The sequence below is a fragment of the Dendropsophus ebraccatus genome, chromosome 1 (genome assembly GCF_027789765.1).
Source record: "Dendropsophus ebraccatus isolate aDenEbr1 chromosome 1, aDenEbr1.pat, whole genome shotgun sequence".
Taxonomy (NCBI): Eukaryota; Metazoa; Chordata; class Amphibia; order Anura; family Hylidae; genus Dendropsophus; species Dendropsophus ebraccatus.
In genome coordinates, this window is record NC_091454.1 from 117,164,313 (window position 1) to 117,184,574 (window position 20,262).

The 20,262-nt window shown below is 45.0% G+C and overlaps 1 protein-coding gene across 2 annotated transcripts in view; it reads right to left on the minus strand.

Annotated features, from left to right (window-relative positions):
* SLC2A13 (solute carrier family 2 member 13) overlaps positions 1-20,262 on the minus strand; it is a 163,907-nt gene that overhangs the window by 82,759 nt on the left and 60,886 nt on the right. For both annotated transcript variants that reach the window (XM_069977256.1, XM_069977253.1), the window contains exon 2: positions 14,476-14,635. In XM_069977256.1, the coding sequence (XP_069833357.1) occupies positions 14,476-14,635 (160 nt within the window). The remainder of the gene's footprint in view (positions 1-14,475; positions 14,636-20,262) is intronic.

The following is a 20,262-nucleotide window of genomic DNA, read 5'->3' on the forward strand; positions in this document are numbered from 1 at the left end:
ACGCTCCAGCCGGGATCCCGTGCGGCCCCGCAAATAACTGACATGTCAGTTTTCTGAGGCCGCAATTCAATGAATTGCGTCCGTAGGAAACCCTGCCGGTTCACACTATGAAGCGAGCGGCTCCGGCCACTCGCTCCATAGTGTGCAGGGGGAAGCTCTGATGCGCCCGCATCAGAGCTCTGCGGCCAGACAAATCATCCGGCCGGTACTTAAGTACCGGCCGCGATGATTCGGGCAGAGACCGGCCGTTCCATGACCCGGCTGGGGTCACGGAACGGCCGGTCTCTCACGCCGTGTGAACATAGCCTAAAACAGAAGCCATGGGCAGATACTACAAGATGAGGCAGATACCTTGCTGTTGGCTCTGAGCTGCAATACATGCGGGGCCATCCTGAATATAGACAGGCTTTTAGAAAAACTTGTACCTCAGGAACGGCGGCAGCTAGAAAGATGGAATATGTCTCAAATTACTCAGGGACTTGGTAACCAGATTTGGGAGCATTTCATTTATATAGCTCTTTAGTCTAATCCCCTTTAAGATTAGCGTACTCATCTTAATAAATATTGCACTACGTTCTACTCACTCACTGGGACGGTGCCAGTCCTGACACATTTCAACAAAGCCTTTGTCTTAAGGTAAAGACATTACTACAACATGCATTGGGTTGGCACTATCCCAGTGTGCTGGGGAACTTGCACAGTTTTTTCTAGAAACAAGGCTAGGCTTTCCTACTTGTGTATGTATGGTTTTATTGGAGCTTTTCATTATAGCACTTTGCATTTTGCTCACTCCATGCTTTTTTTTTAAATTAATCTTTATTTATTTATTTTCATACATAATAACATAAATATAAATATACCCAATACTTCCCCTACCTCCCCAGATACCCCTCCCCCCCTCCCCCAAGCAAATGCCATTATTCCATGCTTGTTACTCCAGTGTTTTCGTGTTTTCCATTGTTTGACAATGCCACTGCCCATCATTACCGAAAAGAGACACCAGCTTTGTTCTCTCACAAGGCAAAGAAGGAAAGAGCTAGTAGGATGCCTGATGCTGGGTGTCTGATGTTATGTTCTCTGCTTTATTTCTGCAGAATAATGGAGCAGACATTAATCATGCATGTACGCACCCCCATTTTGCTGTGATTTACATCCTTTTGAACATCCAATGTCACAGAAGCTCTGCTAAAAGAGATGTCAATCAAGGAAAAATAGATATGCCAATGGCCAGGCACTGTGACTCTTTACCACTACAGCACCACCCACATGACTCTTGGTGAGCAATTTACATATTGAGAACTTTTTATGTAGTAAACTGATAATTTCGAGCAATGTATTACCTAGTAATGTCACACTGTGGCATTGAAAAATCTAGTAACAGCTTTCTCTAAATATTAGATACTGAACAAAGTGTTCAATGCAAACCAAGCCATGACTGATTGATCTCTTACTTAATGCTGTTTAGCTCTATATTTAAACACTTGAAAGAAAGAGAAAGATGCCTGAAGCTTAATGTGTATTGTGCATAATAGCACAGAAAAAGAACTTCGCTAGAGCAGCTGTAAATTCTGTGTGAATTGCTTGTGACATTAAATTGTCTTTCTGGGGGAAAAAAATTTACATGTTTCTCTGTGCATTAAAATACAAAAGCCTGTATACTCATCTCCAGTGATCCCCAGCCATTATTACTTCTACCTTTAAGTCATGTTTCAGCTGGAACTGCCTTCTCATCCCATTGATTGGCTAAACAGGTTAAGAGTGCCTTCACACGTACCATATCGCAGCGGGTTTCACACACAAAATCCGCATGGTACAAATAAACGCACATAATACGCTGCTGCAGAAGTACATTGCCATTGAGTTACATAGTAATCATTATCACAGCGGATTTCATTGTGATAAACTCGCAGCGTGAAATCTGCTGCAATACGGTACGTGTAAAGGCACCCTAAAAAATCATTGGAAGGAGGAAGAGGAGAACTGCGTCGGGGACCATAAAACAGGACAGTGGCAGTGGAGTAAAGGATGCCAGTAGTATGGCTTTTTTATTTTCAGTGCACATGGAGACATAAAATGAAAATGTATTTTTCCCTATAAAACCCCTAGAAGACTCTGACTGTCCTTCTGAGGTATATGTTAAAGGATTCATCAATATATACTGTGTATATATATATATATATATATATATATATATATATATATATATATACATATATTTCAACCGGTAGCAAAATTAGGTGGGGGCAGGGGGGGGGGGCGCTCCCGGGCCCACACTGGCAGGGGCCCACTGGGGTCTCAGACGCTTAATGCTGTCTGCAAAAGCTATTTCTTTTGCAGACAGCCTTAGCACCTGTGTAGTGGGCCCCTAACATGGCAACAGCGATAATGATAATGATAAACTGTGCAAAAATTTTTCTGACCACAACTGCTTGAAATAGCTTGAAAAAAGACTGTAAATATCTTCAAAAAGGCTGCGCCACTCCAATGATAGTAATAAATTGTGCAAAAATTTATTCAGATCCCAAATACAAAAGCAGCAACGTTTCTGACCGTAACCGCGGTCTTTTTTCAAGCTATTTCAAGCAGTTGTGGTCAGAAACGTCGCTGCTTTTGTATTTGGGATTTGAATAACTTTTTGTACAGTTTATCACTATCGTTGGAGTGCCGCAGCCTTTTTGAAGATATTTACAGCATTGACCTGCAGGAGCCATATATATATATATATATATATATATATATATATATATATATATATATATATATATATTTAGCAATGACCAATTGACCAGCAGGAGACATTTATATATACAGCTCTGCTGGAGGCTCTGAGTGTGACACCCTTGCTGTTGTCCGTATGATGGAGGTCACCCAGCTTTCTGGCATCATGTAGTCAGTATAATGGAGGTCACCCAGCTTTCTGGCATGCTGTAGTCAGTATAATGGAGGTCACCCAGCTCTCTGGCATCCTGTAGTCAGTATAATGGAGGTCACACAGCTTTCTGGCATCCTGTAGTCAGTATGATGGAGGTCACCCAGCTTTTCCAGCATCTTATACTCAGTATGATACAGGTCACCCAGCTTTCCCACCATCTTAAACTCAGTATGATACAGGTCACCCAGCTTTCCCAGCATCTAGTGCTTAGTATAATGGAGGTCACTCAGCTTTCCCACCATCTTATACTCAGTATGATACAGGTCACCCAGCTTTCTGGCATCCGGTAGTCAGTATTATGTGGTCACCCAGCTTTCCCAGCATCTTATACTCAGTATGATACAGGTCACCCAGCTTTCCCACCATCTTAAACTTTGTATGTTGGAGATCACCCAGCTTTCCCAGCATCTAGTACTTAGTATAATGGAGGTCACCCAGCTTTGCAGCATATTGTACTCAGTATGAGGATGATGTGTGTGTGTGTGTGTGTGTGCGTGCTATTTTGCACATGGGTCTGTACTAAAAAGAGGAGGGAGGAGTGTACTACACACAGGGGGGGCGATACAATAGAGAAGCCTACACTCCAGAGAGGGGGCAATACCACAGAGAGGCCTATACTACACAGAGGCTGCATTACTAGGGGAGTTTGTATAGAGATGAGGATGATGCTGGAGCGAGGAGCCTAAAATGTCTCTCTAGCAGATCCTGTGGAGACGAGTCATGGTTGTAGAAGTCTTCATGATGGCCGGAGCCAGGCAGAGACCAAAGGAAAAGTGAACAACCTTGAATACCAAAAACATCGCCTGCAATTCATACAGAGAAGCAGATAGATAGATATATAGATAGGAGATAGATTAGGGCTGGGCGATATTGGCCTAAATCAATATCGCGGTTTATCGCGGTTGTAGCTGCGGTAAAGATAATTGAGCGATAATTATGACACGCCCCTTTTTGCAAACCACACCCACTTGCCATGCCAAACGGGCAATATTTTGATTAAAAAAAAAAGTAAAAAAAAAACAAAAAACAAGTAACTCACTGAGCAGCAACCCAAGTCTGTGCCATTTAGTCCACTGTCATTATTATTATTAGTCATTTTAGGGGGTCTCAGCAGAGACGTGTACATACAGGGGGTTACATAGGGAAAGGGGTGTATGACTATAAAGGGGGCATATAGGGATGGTGGGGGCGTATAGGAGTCTATGACTGTAAAGGGGGGAGGCAGATAGGGGTGTATGACTAGACGGGGGGCGAATAGGGCTGTATGACTAGACGGGGGGCGGATAGGGGTGTATGACTAGACGGGGGGTGGATAGGGGTGTATGACTAGACGGTAGGGCGGATAGGGGTGTATGACTAGACTAGCAGAGACGTGTACATACAGGGGGTTACATAGGGAAAGGGGTGTATGACTATAAAGGGGGCATATAGGGATGGTGGGGGCGTATAGGAGTCTATGACTGTAAAGGGGGGAGGCAGATAGGGGTGTATGACTAGACGGGGGGCGAATAGGGCTGTATGACTAGACGGGGGGCGGATAGGGGTGTATGACTAGACGGGGGGTGGATAGGGGTGTATGACTAGACGGGGGGGCGGATAGGGGTGTATGACTAGACGGAGAGCGGATAGGGGTGTATGACTAGATGGGAAGTGGATAGGGGTGTATGACTAGACGGGGGCAGATAGGGGTGTATGACTAGACGGGGGGGGGGGGCGATAGGGGTGTATGACTATACAGGGGGCTGATAGGGGTGTATGACTATACAGGGGGGCTGATAGGGGTGTATGACTATACGAAGGGCTGATAGGGGTGTATGACTATATGGGGGGCTGATAGCGGTGTATGTCTATACAGGGGGCTGATAGGGGTGTATGACTATATAGGGGGCACATAGGGATTGATGGTGGATAGGGGTGTATGACTATAGGGGGGACGATTAGGGGTTTATTACTATATAGAGGGCACATAGGGATGGGGGTATGGAAAGTACAGGGCTGCAGCCTAGGAGGATTGAATGGGGCTGCAGCAGGAAGGATGCCACACACATAATAGGAGACATTGCTGTGTGTGGCATCCTGCCTGCTGCAGCCCCATTCATTCCTCCTAGGCTGCAGCCCTGAAGCTGATGGAACTACAGTATGACCTGCCCGCGTCCCTGCACACACAGGACAACAGGTGCAGCAGTCGTGTGAGTGTGTGTGGGACGGGACTGATGCGGAGGGGGGGCGCTCGGACGGGACTGATGCAGAGAGGGGGGGGCGGTACTCGGACGGGACTGATGCAGGGAGGGGGGGGGGCGCTCGGACGGGACTGATGCAGAGAGGGGGGGCAGCGCTCGGACAGGACTCATGCGAAGGGGGGGCGCTGATGCGGGGGGGGGGGCGGCTCACATGGGACGGCGCTGATGCAGGGGGGGCTCACATGGGACGGCGCTGATGCGGGGGGGGCGCTCACATGGGACGGGACTGATGGGGGAGGGGTGCTGGGACGAGTGCGGGCGCTCTGGTAACGAGCGGAGGGCGCTCGTACTGGTCGGGTGCAGACACTCTGATGACGGGCCGGTTGTAGGAGGATGGGGGCACTCACACATTCTCACCACTGCTGCTCCTCCACCTCCCGCTCTGATACCGGCGTCCCTGCATATAACATGCAGCGCTCACACCAGACGCCCGCGTGTGTGTTGGGGTGTTAGGGGACGCTCTGACACGGGGGGAGGTACTGACAAGCCGGGACTGGAGCGGGGAGGAGGCGCTCTGACAGGTCGGACAGCTCAGACCAGGAGAAAGAAAAAAACAAAAATACCACAGATACCGTCCTGGCCAAGTTGAGGTCGGTTAACTGACGCCACAGACAGTATCGGTATTTTTGCGGTATACCACCCAGCCCTAAGATAGATTGATAGATAGATAGTAAATCAAAAACTCGCAGCACTCAGGTAATTTGTGTATGGGTGCCAGCTGTCCCACCTCAGTCCAACCGGTGGAATAGATAAACTAAACTTTCAAAACGACTGCAGCACTCCAGAAATGTGATCCGTGCAAAGATTTATTGGCTCATGCTGTTTGTTGTTATGAGCCAATAAATCTTTGCACGGATCACATTTCTGGAGTGCTGCAGTCGTTTTGAAAGTTTAGATAGATAGATAGATAGATAGGAGATAGATAGATAGATAGATAGGACATAGATAGATAGATAGATAGATAGATAGATAGATAGATAGATAGATAGACCGTAACTCCAAAAAGGCAGCAGCACTCCAAGAGGTAGTGAAAAATACGTGACAAAAGTTTATTCACATCCCAAAATAAGCAAAGAAAGCAACGTTTCTGAACGCAGCAGCGGTCTTTTTTCAAGCTCTGCCAACACACGTGCAAACAAAGGGTATATATACACACACATCTAATAAGTGATAACAGCTGAATAATCGTGATGTCAATATGCAAAACATGGTCTAGTGACTCAGGGGAGGAGACTCCCAGATATAGTGAACAGGTACATATATATCAAGATACATAGTGTAACAGTGAACAGTGGAATCAGATGTACAATATATCAAAATCAAAGATTAACAAATGTGGACGGCATAAGATCACTCACCTGGTGCGGGAGGAAGTACCCGGCTAATCCATCGGAGCAAGGTCGGCAAATGGAACGCAAACTCGAAAGGAACGCAACGTAGTGCGTGTACCGTACGAGTTGCGCATGCGCAATGAAAGCACCTCCCCTGAGTCACTAGACCATATTTTGCATATTGACGTCACAATTATTCAGCTGTTATCATGTGTGTGTATATATACCCTTTGTTTGCACGTGTGTTGGCAAAGCTTGAAAAAAGACCGCTGCTGCGGTCAGAAACGTTGCTTTCTTTGCTTATTTTGGGACGTGAATAAACTTTTGTCATGTATTTTTCACTACCTCTTGGAGTGCTGCTGCCTTTTTGGAGTTATATACGTCTATGCCTGGTGGACCCCTGGCATGCTGGCTGGCACCCATACTTTTCTACTGAGTGCCGCGTACATTTTTTGCATTTTATAGATAGATAGATAGGAGACAGATAGATAGATAGATAGATAGATAGATAGATAGATAGATAGATAGATAGATAGTGGATATCTAGCAGCCCATCACATATCTTAGATTATACATACATGTATGATCACAACCAGCTCACCCCTTTTAATGTCTAAAAGCTTATTACCTATACCACTATTATTTTTAGGCAAAGATAATCTGGTTAAAAGGGTTCTCCAGAATTAAGAAAAAAAAACAAACATAGTTGCTTTCTTCCAAAAACAGTGCAAGTTGTGGAGTATCACAACTTGGCTCCATTCACTTCAGTCGAATACCACACACAAACTGAGGACAAGAATGGTGCTGTCTGTGGAAGAAGACAGCTATATTTCTCTAATCTTAAGCACTTTTTCCTTATTCACTATAAGAAATGTAGAAGAATATACCCTTTATTATTCAGAAATCCTTGTCACCTGCTGGGGTTCCCTATGGGTAACGTTGGTTGGGGGCCCACTCAGACTCACTCACCTCCCCTAGACTGAACCCCTAGCTACGCCCCTGATTTCAAAAGATACCTCCAATGGGTGACACTTGGTGGAATTTATTGAACATAGGCTTTAATGCTACAGAAAACATGTATACTGTGCAGTATACCCTTTTTATTGGACCCTACTTATGGAAGAGTATCATTAAATCCAATACATATTGGTAACTGGGTCCAGCAGAAGATTTCCAGACACATGCGGCAAATGGACAACAACTTGCATGCCATAAAAACTGCCTATTTTGAGAGTCCACACCATTGGGCAAATGCCTCCTTATGAAGCACATGTGAGTCATGCAATTGGCCAGTGCTGAAATCTTATCTGTTTATTATGCTAAGTTCACTGGTGAAGTTTTAATAACCAGTTCTTTGTTTTGGTCATGTATATCATGTCTGCTTTTTTCACAAAACAGCACATCTCCTGTCCTCAGATTGGGTGTGGTTTTGCAGCTAGATTCCATTAAAGTGAATGGAGCTATCATGGAGTATCATATCAGCAGTTCTGTGTTGGCAAGACTTCAGAAGAGAAGGATTTAGGAGTAGTATTTTTGACAGCCTTAAAATGAGTCACCAGTGCAATCAAGGCGGTAGGGAAAGCAAATTGTATGCTGTGCTGTTTAGCTAGAGGTATAACCAGCAGGAAGATTGTGATCCTGCTGTATAAAGCCCTAGTGAGACCACATCTGGAATACTGTGTCCAGTTCTGGAGACTTCACCTAAAAAAGGATATTGATAAAATACAATCTAAAGACGGGCAACAAAAATGGTAGAAGGTGTGAGGCATAAAACATATCAAAAAAGACTTAAAGGTTTCGGCCATGTCCCCCCTTTCTCTTCTTTCCTCCAGACTATACAGATTCAAATCCTTAAGTATGTTAAAGGACTAAGGTTCAGAAGGGAAGTGTTTTTAGAAAAAAAATGAACTCAAGAACAGGAGGACACAGTGAGAGGTTAGTTAGGTAAAAGATCAGAAGCAACATTAGAAAATATTACTTTACTGAAAGAGTAGTAGATGCTTGGAACAAACTTCCAGCAGATGTGTTTGGTAAATCTCCAACAATGGAATGTAAACATGCCTCGAACATATATCTATCCTAAGATAATAAGAAAGGAAATACTAAAAGGGCAGACTAGATGGACCAAGCAGTCTTTTTATGCCGATAATAGCTGTGTTTTTTCTAATCCAGGATAACCCCTTTAATGACTGTTTTGATGCTACTGTAGTAAATTTACTACAGTTACATCTAGTCCACAGTGGTATATGGTTACCATCTGTGTTATTTGACCACTGTATTATAATGAATATGTATCTTTGAATAAAGCTTGCTGGTGGTGTAGGATTGCATATTGTGTCTTATGGTTACTCTAAAAGGGAAACTAACAGCATGGATATGCATATATCCATGCTGTCAGTATCCAGTAGCTTCTCAGCAGGATCACATACATACCTTCAGCACTCCTCTGTGATCCAGTATGTAAAAAAATAATTTTTATTCCAAGCAGTGTCATAGAGGCGAGTCTGTGACAGTGTCTGGGCCCATCCCTTTCTCGGGGCCGCGGCTATGTCTTCAGGCTGCTCCCTGCCTCCACCAAGATGATTGACAGCCGTCTCACATTGAAATACCACACAGCCGAAGCTGAGCCAGAGGGGAGTGGTCTGTGGACACAGTGGAGCGAGCACAAAAAGTGCCACCTGCCTCTGTGACACTGTCAGGGGGAAATAAAGATTTTTTTTTTCATCAACTTGCCAGTAACTATCAAATTGGAATTATATATAGTGGTGCCTTGCAGTGGCGTAGCTACCGCGGTCGCGGCAGTCGCCGCCACAAAGGGGGGCCCGCGGGGCCCTCCCGATCAATCACTCTTTTGTTTTGCTTGCAGTCACAAGAGTCCGGCTCCGTCTTCCCCCGGCTTCTGCACGGCTGCCGGGGGTGTCACGTCTTATCCCCGGCAGCGCGCGCATCACAGAACTTGGGCCTTGACTTCCGGTTCCGGCGCGCAGGGAGCTCTGGGATGCGCGCGCTGCCGGGGATAAGACATGACACCCCCGCCAGCCTTGCAGCAGCCGGGGACAGACCAGGAGGAGTGAGGATCAACGTGGGAGCGCGTTGTCAGGTGAGTTAAGTTTTGTTTTTTGTTATCAGCATGCAGGGTGGGGGGAAAGAGGGGGGCATCTATGAGGGGGGGAAAGAGGGGGGCATCTATGAGGGTGGGGGGGAAAGAGGGGGGGCATCTATGAGGGTGGGGGGAAGGAGGGGGGCATCTATGAGGGTGGGGGGGAAGGAGGGGGCATCTATGAGGGTGGGGGGAAAGAGGGGGGGCATCTATGAGGGTGGGGGGAAAGAGGGGGGCATCTATGAGGGTGGGGGGAAAGAGGGGGGCATCTATGAGGGTGGGGGGAAAGAGGGGGGGCATCTGAGGGTGGGGGGAAGAGGGGGGCATCTATGAGGGTGAGGGGAAGGAGGGCGGCATCTATGAAGGTGGGGGGAAAGGGGGGCATCTATGAGGGTGGGGGGAAAGGGGACCATCTATGAGGGGGGGGAAGAGGGGCCATCTATGAGGGTGGGGGGAAAGAGGGACCATCTATAAGGGAGGGGGAAAGGGGACCATCTATAAGGGAGGGGGGGAAAGGGGACCATCTACAAGGGAGGGTGGGGGGAGAGGGGGCCATCTATAAGGGAGGGTGGGGGGAGAGGGGACCATCCATAAGGGAGGGTGAGGAGAGAGGGGGCTATCTATAAAGGGAGGGGGAGAGGAGGCCATCTAAAAGGGAGCGGGTAGAGGAAGCCATCTATAAGGAGGGGGGAGAGGAGGCCATCTATAAGGAGGGGGAGAGGAGGCCATCAATAAGGAGGGGGGAGAGGAGGCCATCTATAAGGAGGGGGGAGAGAAGGCCATCTATAAGGGAGGGGGTAGAGGGGGCCATCTATAAGGAGGGGGAGAGGAGGCCATCTATAAGGGAGGGGGTAGAGGGGGCCATCTATATGGAGGGGGGAGAGGAGGCCATCTATAAGGGAGGGTGGGGGATAGGGGGCCATCTATAAGGAGGGCAACATGGGGGGAGAGGGGCCATCTATTTGGGGGGGCAACATAGGGGGAGAGGGAATACACAGAGAGGGGCATATATTATTAGGGGGTCACATAGAGTCAGGGCTATCCACTAAATGAGGGTGTAAAGGGGCCAATACAGAAGTGCAGTTTGTAGAGAGATGAGGATCGTGCCAGAGTGAGGAGACTAATATGTCTGTCTGGCAGATTCCGTGGATTCGTGGCTCAGAGAAGTTCTCATAATGGCCCAGAACGGATGGAGAAGAAGATGAAAAGGAAAGAACTCCGATCAGAAAAGACGTTTCCTGTGAGTCACCTGATATAACTGCACTGTAATGTATATGGTGTATAGAACCTGTGTAGAGCTGGGGCCACCTCTATATGACTGGATGAGGTGATTTAGCATACTGGATTTGGTCAGTAACAATATGGTGGTGATGGTAGTGGTTGTGGTGTGGCGGTAACATTTCCTTCCTATATACTGGTATTACTGGTAATATTGGTCTCAGTATACAGGATTTGGTCGGTAACAGTATGGCGGTAATATGTACGGTGATAATACTTTCTCTTTCAATATGCTGGTGTTATTGGTAATATCTGTCTTGGTGTAATATATATATATATATATATATATATATATATATATACACACACCAATAGCATCACTTGGTCGTGAAAGGAGGGGGGGGCCCAAGTTGGCCTCTCGCACCAGGGCCCAGGAGACATAAGCTACGCCCCTGGTGCCTTGGATTACAAACATAATTCGTTCCAGGACTGTGCTTGTAATCCAAATCACTCTTAAAACCAAAAGAAATCTTCCCATAAGGAATCATTGAAATGCTGACAATTGGTTCCACAACCCAAAAATAATGATTTTTTATTCTGGATAACATGTAAAACAAATGAAACAAACATTTAGAAATAGCTGAAAATGTGATATTATAAGTTACTGTACAGTATAGCAATAAGCATGTGGAGTATAATGTATAGTAAGTGTTTAAACCTGAAAAACAGCAGCAGTTTGTAGATACAGGATGGAACTACAGGTCCCAATAATGCAGTAGCGTAGTACAACAGGCTAGAATAGAGAAGCAGGGCTGCTGTCAGAGGTCTGTGGTCACATGACAGCAAAGGGGAAGGGGTGTGTATTCAGCATGGACCAATCAGGAACTGAGAATCACAGATCTGTGCTGGAGGAAAGTGACAGAAACTTTTCTATACAGCAGTGTGAATAGCTGAGTGTAAGTGCCGGCACATTATAGCAGGAATGGAGAGGGCTGACAGACTGCAGGGAGCGTGAAAGAATGAGCAGGGCATATGTGGGCACATACATGGGTCACAGCTATGAAGAGATTACATCCACAGTCCTGTCCCTGGATATAAGCCTCAGCCTGAAGTGGATCTGCTATGATTTGGAAGGTGGAGGAGACTTCCTGGGTCAGAGTACAGGGCTGTAGAGACCACACTATGCAGATCATGCCCCTCCCCCACTCCCCGTCACACCCAGTGCAGGGAGCACCAAGTAACAATTTTGAAAGACTGTGAGCTCTTCTTGCAAAACGCTCTTAGGGTACTATAAGACGGGCCGATAGGGGCCCGATAACAACTGTAAACAAGCACGGATCTTCTAGATCGGCGCTCTTTTACTGGGCCTATTACACAGCCCAATAATAGTTTAACAAGGGCTTCAAGGAAATTGTTTCCGATGCCCGTGCAGTCCTTGCTTAAATGGTATACTTTACCTATCCACGCTCCAGGGCTGCTGCTGTGGTCTGCTTCTCACCGGGTCCGGCGTGCTGTAGCTTCAGAGCGGCCTGTCAGCTGACAGGTCACTCAGCCAATCCCAGGCCGCAGCGGTCCCGGCCTGTGATTGGCTAAGCGGCCTGTCAGCTCAGACAGGAAGCTCTGAAGCTACAGCACGGTGAGAAGCGGACCACAGCAGCAGCCCTGGAGCGTGGAAAGGTAATGTAAATCATCAGTCGCCGGCTGTGCACTGCTATTACACGTAGCGCAACACCCCTTAGCTGAACACCCCCTAAACGTGTCCTTGTACCATATGTTTGCTACACTACAATAAAGAAGTATAATCTACTTGGTGAGTGCCGGGCTCTTCCTAATATTTAAACCAAGGTACCACTGTGTGTGTGTGTGTGTGTGTATATATATATATATATATATATATATATATATATATATATATATAACGAGAGAGAGAGAGAGAGAAAGAGAGAGAAAGAGAGATAAAAACCCTCTTATGTGTACTTCAGATACAGATCTTCCATCCAAAGGACAGAAGTAAAAATAGCAACATTTAGGAACTATTTCTAGAACCTATTTGTAGTGAGAGTTCCAGGGAACGGAACATGAGCACTGTCTTTGTATCCAAAAATAAAATCTTAAAAATCAATTGCCCACTAAGGCACATTTATTTTCAGTCTTTGACTTTCATTTATATGGCAGTCAGTAGACTACTTAAGGACTGTCAGAAAATGTGTGGTGGACTGACCGCAATCTGCCATGCTATATAGTAAGGGTTTCCGTTCTGTGAGCACAATACCTGCATGAAAACATCTGTGCATTTCTGCTTTATCAGCTACCTGAGTCTCCAGTGTCTGATGCCACAGCTTTATGTCATGCCTACCTGGACAATACCTGTATTCAGGTGCTCAAGCATACTAAAAGGAGCAGGGCTTTTCAAAGTTTTTGTACCTGCCTCACCAAGCAATCCATGTTGATGCTGTGGCCTCACCAACAAACGCATACTACTTTGCAGTTCCAAATACCACCATGGAGTGCACATAATATGCCAGAACAGCGCCAAACCAGCAAAGTGCCGCAATACATACAGTGCACAAAACCAGCACCATAGTCCTGTCCTCTTAACTCACCCCTCTACCCATCATGCAGTTTTTACGTCTTCCTAAAACCCCACAATAGCATCTCCCCCCCCCCACAACCATTGATAGCTTTCCCCCCTATCTAAAGCAGCACTGACCCCCCTCATCTCCTCCACCAGTGGCAGCTCCCCTCTATACACACACACACACACACACACACACCACTTTCACATTCACAGCTCTTTTCTAGAGGAGTGGAACAAGGAGAATCCTTAGATGTGGTGGAGGAGAGTCAGGAGCTTTCACCTCTGCAAGGAGAGGCTGCTTGCATCTTCTGTTCCTTAAAGGAGTTATCCAGCGCTACAAAAACATGGCCACTTTTCCCCCTCTCTTGTCTCCAGATTGGGTGGGGTTTCAAACTCAGTTCCATTGAAGTAAATGGAGCTTAATTGCAAACTGTACCTGAACTGGAGGCAAGAGAGGGGTAAAAGTGGCAATGTTTTTGTAGCGCTGGATAACCCCTTTAAGGCCCCTTGCACACGGAGCAAAAGTGGCGGAATTCCGCCGCTGAATGGCGCCAGCCTTTGTGTCATAACGACACTATATGGGAGGCGCGTGCGCCGCATCTCTCAGGGTCTCTCCACACTGAAGCATAAACATGTTCATTCTTCAGCACCGAGAGATGCAGTGCGCGAGCCTCCCATAGAGCATCATTATGACACGGAGGCTGGCAGAATTCCACCACTTTTGTTCCGTGTGTACAGGGCCTAACACACTGTAAGTAGAGAGCCTACACTGAAAATGAATGTCAGTGATTATCAGAGCAATCCCTTCTGTGTGCTGGGGTTGGGCACAGACAGGGACTCCGCACCTCACCAGTGAGGCCGGCCTCACAGTTTGAGAAATGCTGGTACAGAGCAATGCCTAACATATCAGGAAATCCAGGTCCCCAAGAAAAATCCTGTTGCAAAATGATCTGAATCAAAAGAAGGGCATCCAAGGGTAAATGGCATTAACATTCACAGATATATTCCCATTTCTTCTGAAATCCAATATTAGAGAGAATTATTAACCTTTTCAGCAATTCTATTGCATTACGAACCTCCATCCATCTCTGGGAAGGTAACTAAAAGCACCATCCACAACGGCTGCAAAGAACTGTCCGCCTGTGATGAATAGCGTGTTAATTGTGACCAGTCGTCCTCTCAAATGGGGTGGTGCCGCTTCTGCAATGTATACTGGGACGGTCATGGACGCAATACCTAGATGAACAAAAATAGATAGGATTAATCATAAAAACTTCCTGCCTCAATATTTAAAGTAATGATCCAATACACAATCACGTTCGGCACTCCGGCAATGGGTGGTGCACGTAGATGAGAACGAATCCCACGTAGTATAATCATATAATTCTCGGCACTCACCAGTTTCGTATATGCATTTTTTATTGTATCAATCCATGAAACATTTTGTTTCATGGATTGATACAATAAAAAACGCATATACGAAACTGGTGAGTGCCGAGAATTATATGATCAATATTTAAAGTGACTGTACCACCAGGCCCAGGCTGAAGCACTGGAGGCGGGCCAACCCACCCTTAGTGGGAGGAAACCCTAACCCCTCTATGATAGGGTTCCATTGATTCTAATGGAGTTACGTCATGGAGGGGCTGGAGTTTCTTCCCACTGGGGGTGGGTTGGCCCGCCTCCAGTGCTTCTGCCTGGGCCTGGTGGTACAGTCACTTTAACACCTTTTTTAAAAAATATTTTGTTATCTAGGGAAGCCATTTACAACCTGTTTAAAATACTTCAAACATTTGTGTCATTCTGCTGGGGCAAAAAGGTGCTCTGCTGAAGGAAAATCTCATACTATAAATTTCTTTGCAGGTGAATACTTTCAGGCAATTACTTTATGACTAACAACTGATGTAGAAGAAAACAAAACACAAGTAAGTATGCAAAAGGGGCAATGGCACACCAGTATTGAGAATGAATATAAATATCTTTATTTAACAAATCATGAAATATGAAGGAAAAACACTTGAAAAAAGTTAAAAACACTTAAAAAACAGAACAAGAGACCATGATTGTAATCATGTACTCAGGGCCAATAGTGGAGAACAATATACTCCAGGTAAAAGGTCTCAAACCCCATCCAGCAACATTATGTTAGTCCCTTATCACCACAGAAAAACCGATCTCAGATAAATACATATATGTACAAATAAAGTGCAAATGCATGAAAGATGGACCAGATCGAAAACAATAATGAAAAATTATGTGACAAGCACAAAAAAAGAGAAACAAACATGCAACACCTAGATGAAATGGGATACGAGAGATCAAGGAGAAATGTGGTAAAGGACAGGGGGGGGGGGGAGAGGCAAGTAACCAGTAACTATGGCCCAATGATGTCCCACGCGTTCCGTCCTGCTCCCAGGACTTTAGAGTAGTGCATCTCCAGCTTTTGTTTTTCATAACAACTGATGTAGCCCGCCGCGGAGAAATCGCCGCCCAACGGTCTGCGCACAACATGTAAATGAGAAGAGAGGAGTCCAACGTCCATAGGAAATCACTTCGCACGCGGAGACCGTTGGGCGGAGATTTCTTTGTTGCGAGGCTGGCTTCTGTAGCGGGACTTGCAGAATGAGGTAAGATTCCAGGGCTTCACCGGGGGGGTCGGGCGGGCTCTTTCCTCTCTCCTCCAGTGACCAGTTTCCATTAACCTTAAACCAGATATGTACACTTAGGGGGACATTTATGATGAATGGTGTACAAGTATGCCGCTCTTAAATAAATCCCCGTACCCAATTGCTCCGCCACATTCACTACGCCTCTTAGGGAATTCTTTCTGACCTGAGCCTGCCATGCGGCGGACAAAGAAATCTCCACCCGCTCCTGAGCAGGTGTAGATTTCTGCTATGATTTAGCGCCAAACTAACCCTTTACATCCAATCTTCACTAACTTATGGGGAGCTGTATCGAAGGCTTTGCTGTACTCCAAATAGATAGAAATATTTCAGGGCACCACCTTCATCGATTATTTTTGTGACATGTCAAAGACATCAATGAGAATAGTCTGCCCTTGGTAAATCCATGCTGGTTTGAGTCTATTAAGTTGTTTATTTGTAGGTAATCAAAAACATTTTTAGGCTGGGTTCACACTATGTATATTTGAGGCTGTATTTGTGAGGCTGTATAGCAACCAAAACAAGGAGTGGATTGAAAACACAGAAAGGCTCTGTTCACATAATGTTGTAATTGAGTGGATGGCCGCCATTTAATGGCAAATATTTGCTGTTATTTTAAAACAACGGCTGTTATATTGAAATAATGGCAGTTATTTACCGTTATATGACGGCCATCCACTCAATTTCAACATTGTGTGAACAGAGCCTTTCTGTGTTTTTAATCCACTCCTGGTTTTGGTTGCTATGAGGACCTGACTTGAGGACCAAATACTGCCTGAAATATACGTAGTGTGAACCCAGCCTTAGAGTTTCCATCATTTCCACTACTACAGATGTCTGTAGTTACTGGGCTCTTCTCTACTCCCCTTCTTGCGCATGGGTTCAACATTGACCATTCTCTAATCATAAGAAACATCTCCTGGAGAGAGGGATATCTGGCTATTCCCGTGTTTTGAGACTCGTAACTGAGGCTCCACGGACCCCTTTTTTGCATATTTAAATTTTGTATGGGACAATCAATGGAGACTCGTAAATGAGTACTGTGATTGTTGTGTTTTGTAGGAGAGATTGGTAATACAGATCTTTTACAGACCATGGATACGAACACACCAAGAAGGTAATGTGCGAAACCCCATTCTGATCCAATGTGGGTTGCGTGCATACCTGAATTTCCAACAATATAGAGTGGGTGGGTTCACACGTACAGATTTGCAGTGGATTTCATGCTGCGAGTTCTGCAGAGATTCCCGCCACTGTCACTTTGAATAGGTCTACATACTCACGGCGGAATTTTCATACCGCTGTGAGTATGTAAAGCAACATGCTCCTAAACATGCTGCAGCCCGGTGAATACTTTGCCCATCCACGCTCCAGCCAGCTTCTGTAGCTCTTAGCTCACTGACTGCAGGACAGCGCATTGATTTGCTGAGTCGGCACTTTACATACAGTGGAATGAAAATCACGCTGCAAGTATGTAATTCTATTCAAAATGACAGTACCGGGAATTGCAGCGAATCTCGCAGGGTGAAATCCGCTGTGATCCGGTACATGTGAACCAACCCTAAAGTAGTTGAAAAAAAGAAAGTAAAAAATTGTATTAGGAAAAAAAAACAAGTTTTAGTATCTGTCTCCAAACGGTATAAAAAAACAAAAACTAGGCAATACATTCAGATGCGAATTAATTTATAAAAAACAATCTTGAAATTATGTGAGTAACAGATCTCCTTAGCAATTGGCCTGATCCTCTACTAAAGTCCACTTCTTCACTCACCAATATTGTTTAATCACCACCAAGAAAAGGCAGGGGCCTCGTAAAAAGGTGTATCGGCAATCTCTAAAAGTCCTTATTCTAGGCCACCACCTCTTCACTGCAGGCCTAGAATAAGGCATCGCAGGGATCGAGGGAGATTGGCTGTCGGTATGACTGTCAGAACTGACAGCACGTACACGTATATGATATCGCTGCGGCTGTTACAACCTGAACAACAACATTATTGTATTATCCATCTCGCACAGTGAACACAATGGGGGAGATTTATCAAACATGGTGTAAAGTTAAACTGGCTCAGTTGCCCCTTGCAACCAATCAGATTCCACTTTTCATTTTCCAAAGAGTCTGTGAGGAATGAAAAGTGGAATCTGATTAGTTGCTAGGGGCAACTGAGCCAGTTTCACTTTACACCTATTATGTACTCCAAAATGATACCAATTACAACTTGTCCTGCAAAAAAATAAGCCCTCATGACTATGTGGATAAAAAAATAAAAATTAAGCCCAGAATGTATGATGGGAGAAGGGGTTAACCCCTCCTTACCCATTTTTTGCCTTGTCTATTCTCCCCAGCCATAGGTTAAACTACCTTCTTCTACAAATGCGCAGCTTTAAACAAATGAGACTAAAATTATATAATAATTCTGCACATCGTTCTATACACAATTTTGTATGTGGAAAAATTACTTTTTTCTGCTTTTTATTTATGTTTGAAGCAGAATTTAAAAAAAGACATTTTACCCTTTTCTTAACTTCTTGAATTAAGGAGGAAGAGCATGAGGAGGGGCTGAGGCTCACCTCTTCCGTTGGTGCCTGGTATCCTGTTTGGTGCCGCATGGCCGAGGCCGGGTTGTGGTGAGAGCCGGAGGATGACTAGTGTGGTCTGACCGTTTACCGGAGGTGCTGTGAAGTGCAGCGGTATGGAGACATGAAGCGGAGCTGAGTGGAGCTGAGCGGTCTGCTAGTACCCGGCTCACTCGGCTATTTTGCATTGCACACGGCTATCTCGCCCAATTCCCGACGCTGCAGAGTGACGTAGCTGAGCCCGACTGGAGGATTGCTTGGGGAAGCGTGGAAGCTGCCGTGCTGTGTGTAACAGAAACAGCTGAGCGGGGTCACCGTACGGCATCTATCTGGTCGCGGAGCCATCATTGAAGGCTTTCATTCTCTGGAGGATACTCAGGCTCCCTGATTGCTGCGACATGGAATTCCTAAAAGATTAGCTATGAGCTATAAGGCATAAGGAACAGCCCAGAGCGTCCGCTACAAGAGGAGGGTAACAGAGTGCATGTGCAGTGCATGAATCAATTTGTTTTTCATTGAGCCCAACAGTGAAAGTGGGGAGTGTGCATGATGCGAGCAGCAGACACTGTAATGAATATTTACTGAACTTGTCTAACCCTGCCTTGACACTCCACACATCTTGCAGTTTCCCTCAGTGATAGTTTGGAGTGTGTATTAAACTTGTAGTGGATACTGCAACTAATGCTTGCTGGATGTGGCTAACCCTGCTTGAGAAAGCTGGACATTTCACTCACCTGTGCATGATTACTAACTGAATTTGCTGAATGATGCGAGCAGTAGACACAGTGATGAACATTTACTTAATCTGACTAATCCTGCTTGTGTGAATTTTTTTTTTTTTTTTTGGCACTCTGCACATTTCAGGCTGTACTCCTCAGTGATAGGTTGGAGTATATATATAGCCTGTAGCAGACATTGCAACTAACACCTACTGGATGTGGCTAACCCGGCCTGAGAAAATTCTGACACTCCACTTAACTGAGCTGACTACTAACCAGGGTGGATTTGTTTTAAATCAAACTGATTTAAATCACGATTTAAATCACGATTTAAATCACTAGTCCGGAAGGCTTGATTTAAATCAGTGATTTAAATCAAAGTTTCTACCTAAACTAGTTCTTGCTACTTTAACATGCAAGTAGATGAAGATTTTTAGAATCACTTTTTATATTACTTTTTTCTCCCCAGTTTAATGGGTTAATCATTCATATTTGGACACCACTGTTCTGTTGTACTTAGGAAGGAGAAAAATAATCCTGAACTTAATAACAATTTAAATGGATTTATTCAACTGAAACAATAACAACATTACAGCATACGTTATTTGCTTAAACAAACATCCATGTTAACTAATTTGGCTAAACAAAAAAAAAAAAAATAGTCCAAACAATCAGAAACATATTGTCTAACTTCTTGGACTTGGTACTGAAGGGGATGATTCTGTATTCATAGGTTTGTAGAACAATAGGATTAAGGTCTTTTTCTCAACTCTGTTCATGTTGTAACATTTGAGAACATATACAGCCTTTATTCTACTGAGTTAAACAACTCAGCTTTATCTCATGATGGAAGAACCTTTGGATGGTAAAATATTTTCCTCAAAAAGCAGTTTATTGAAAAAAA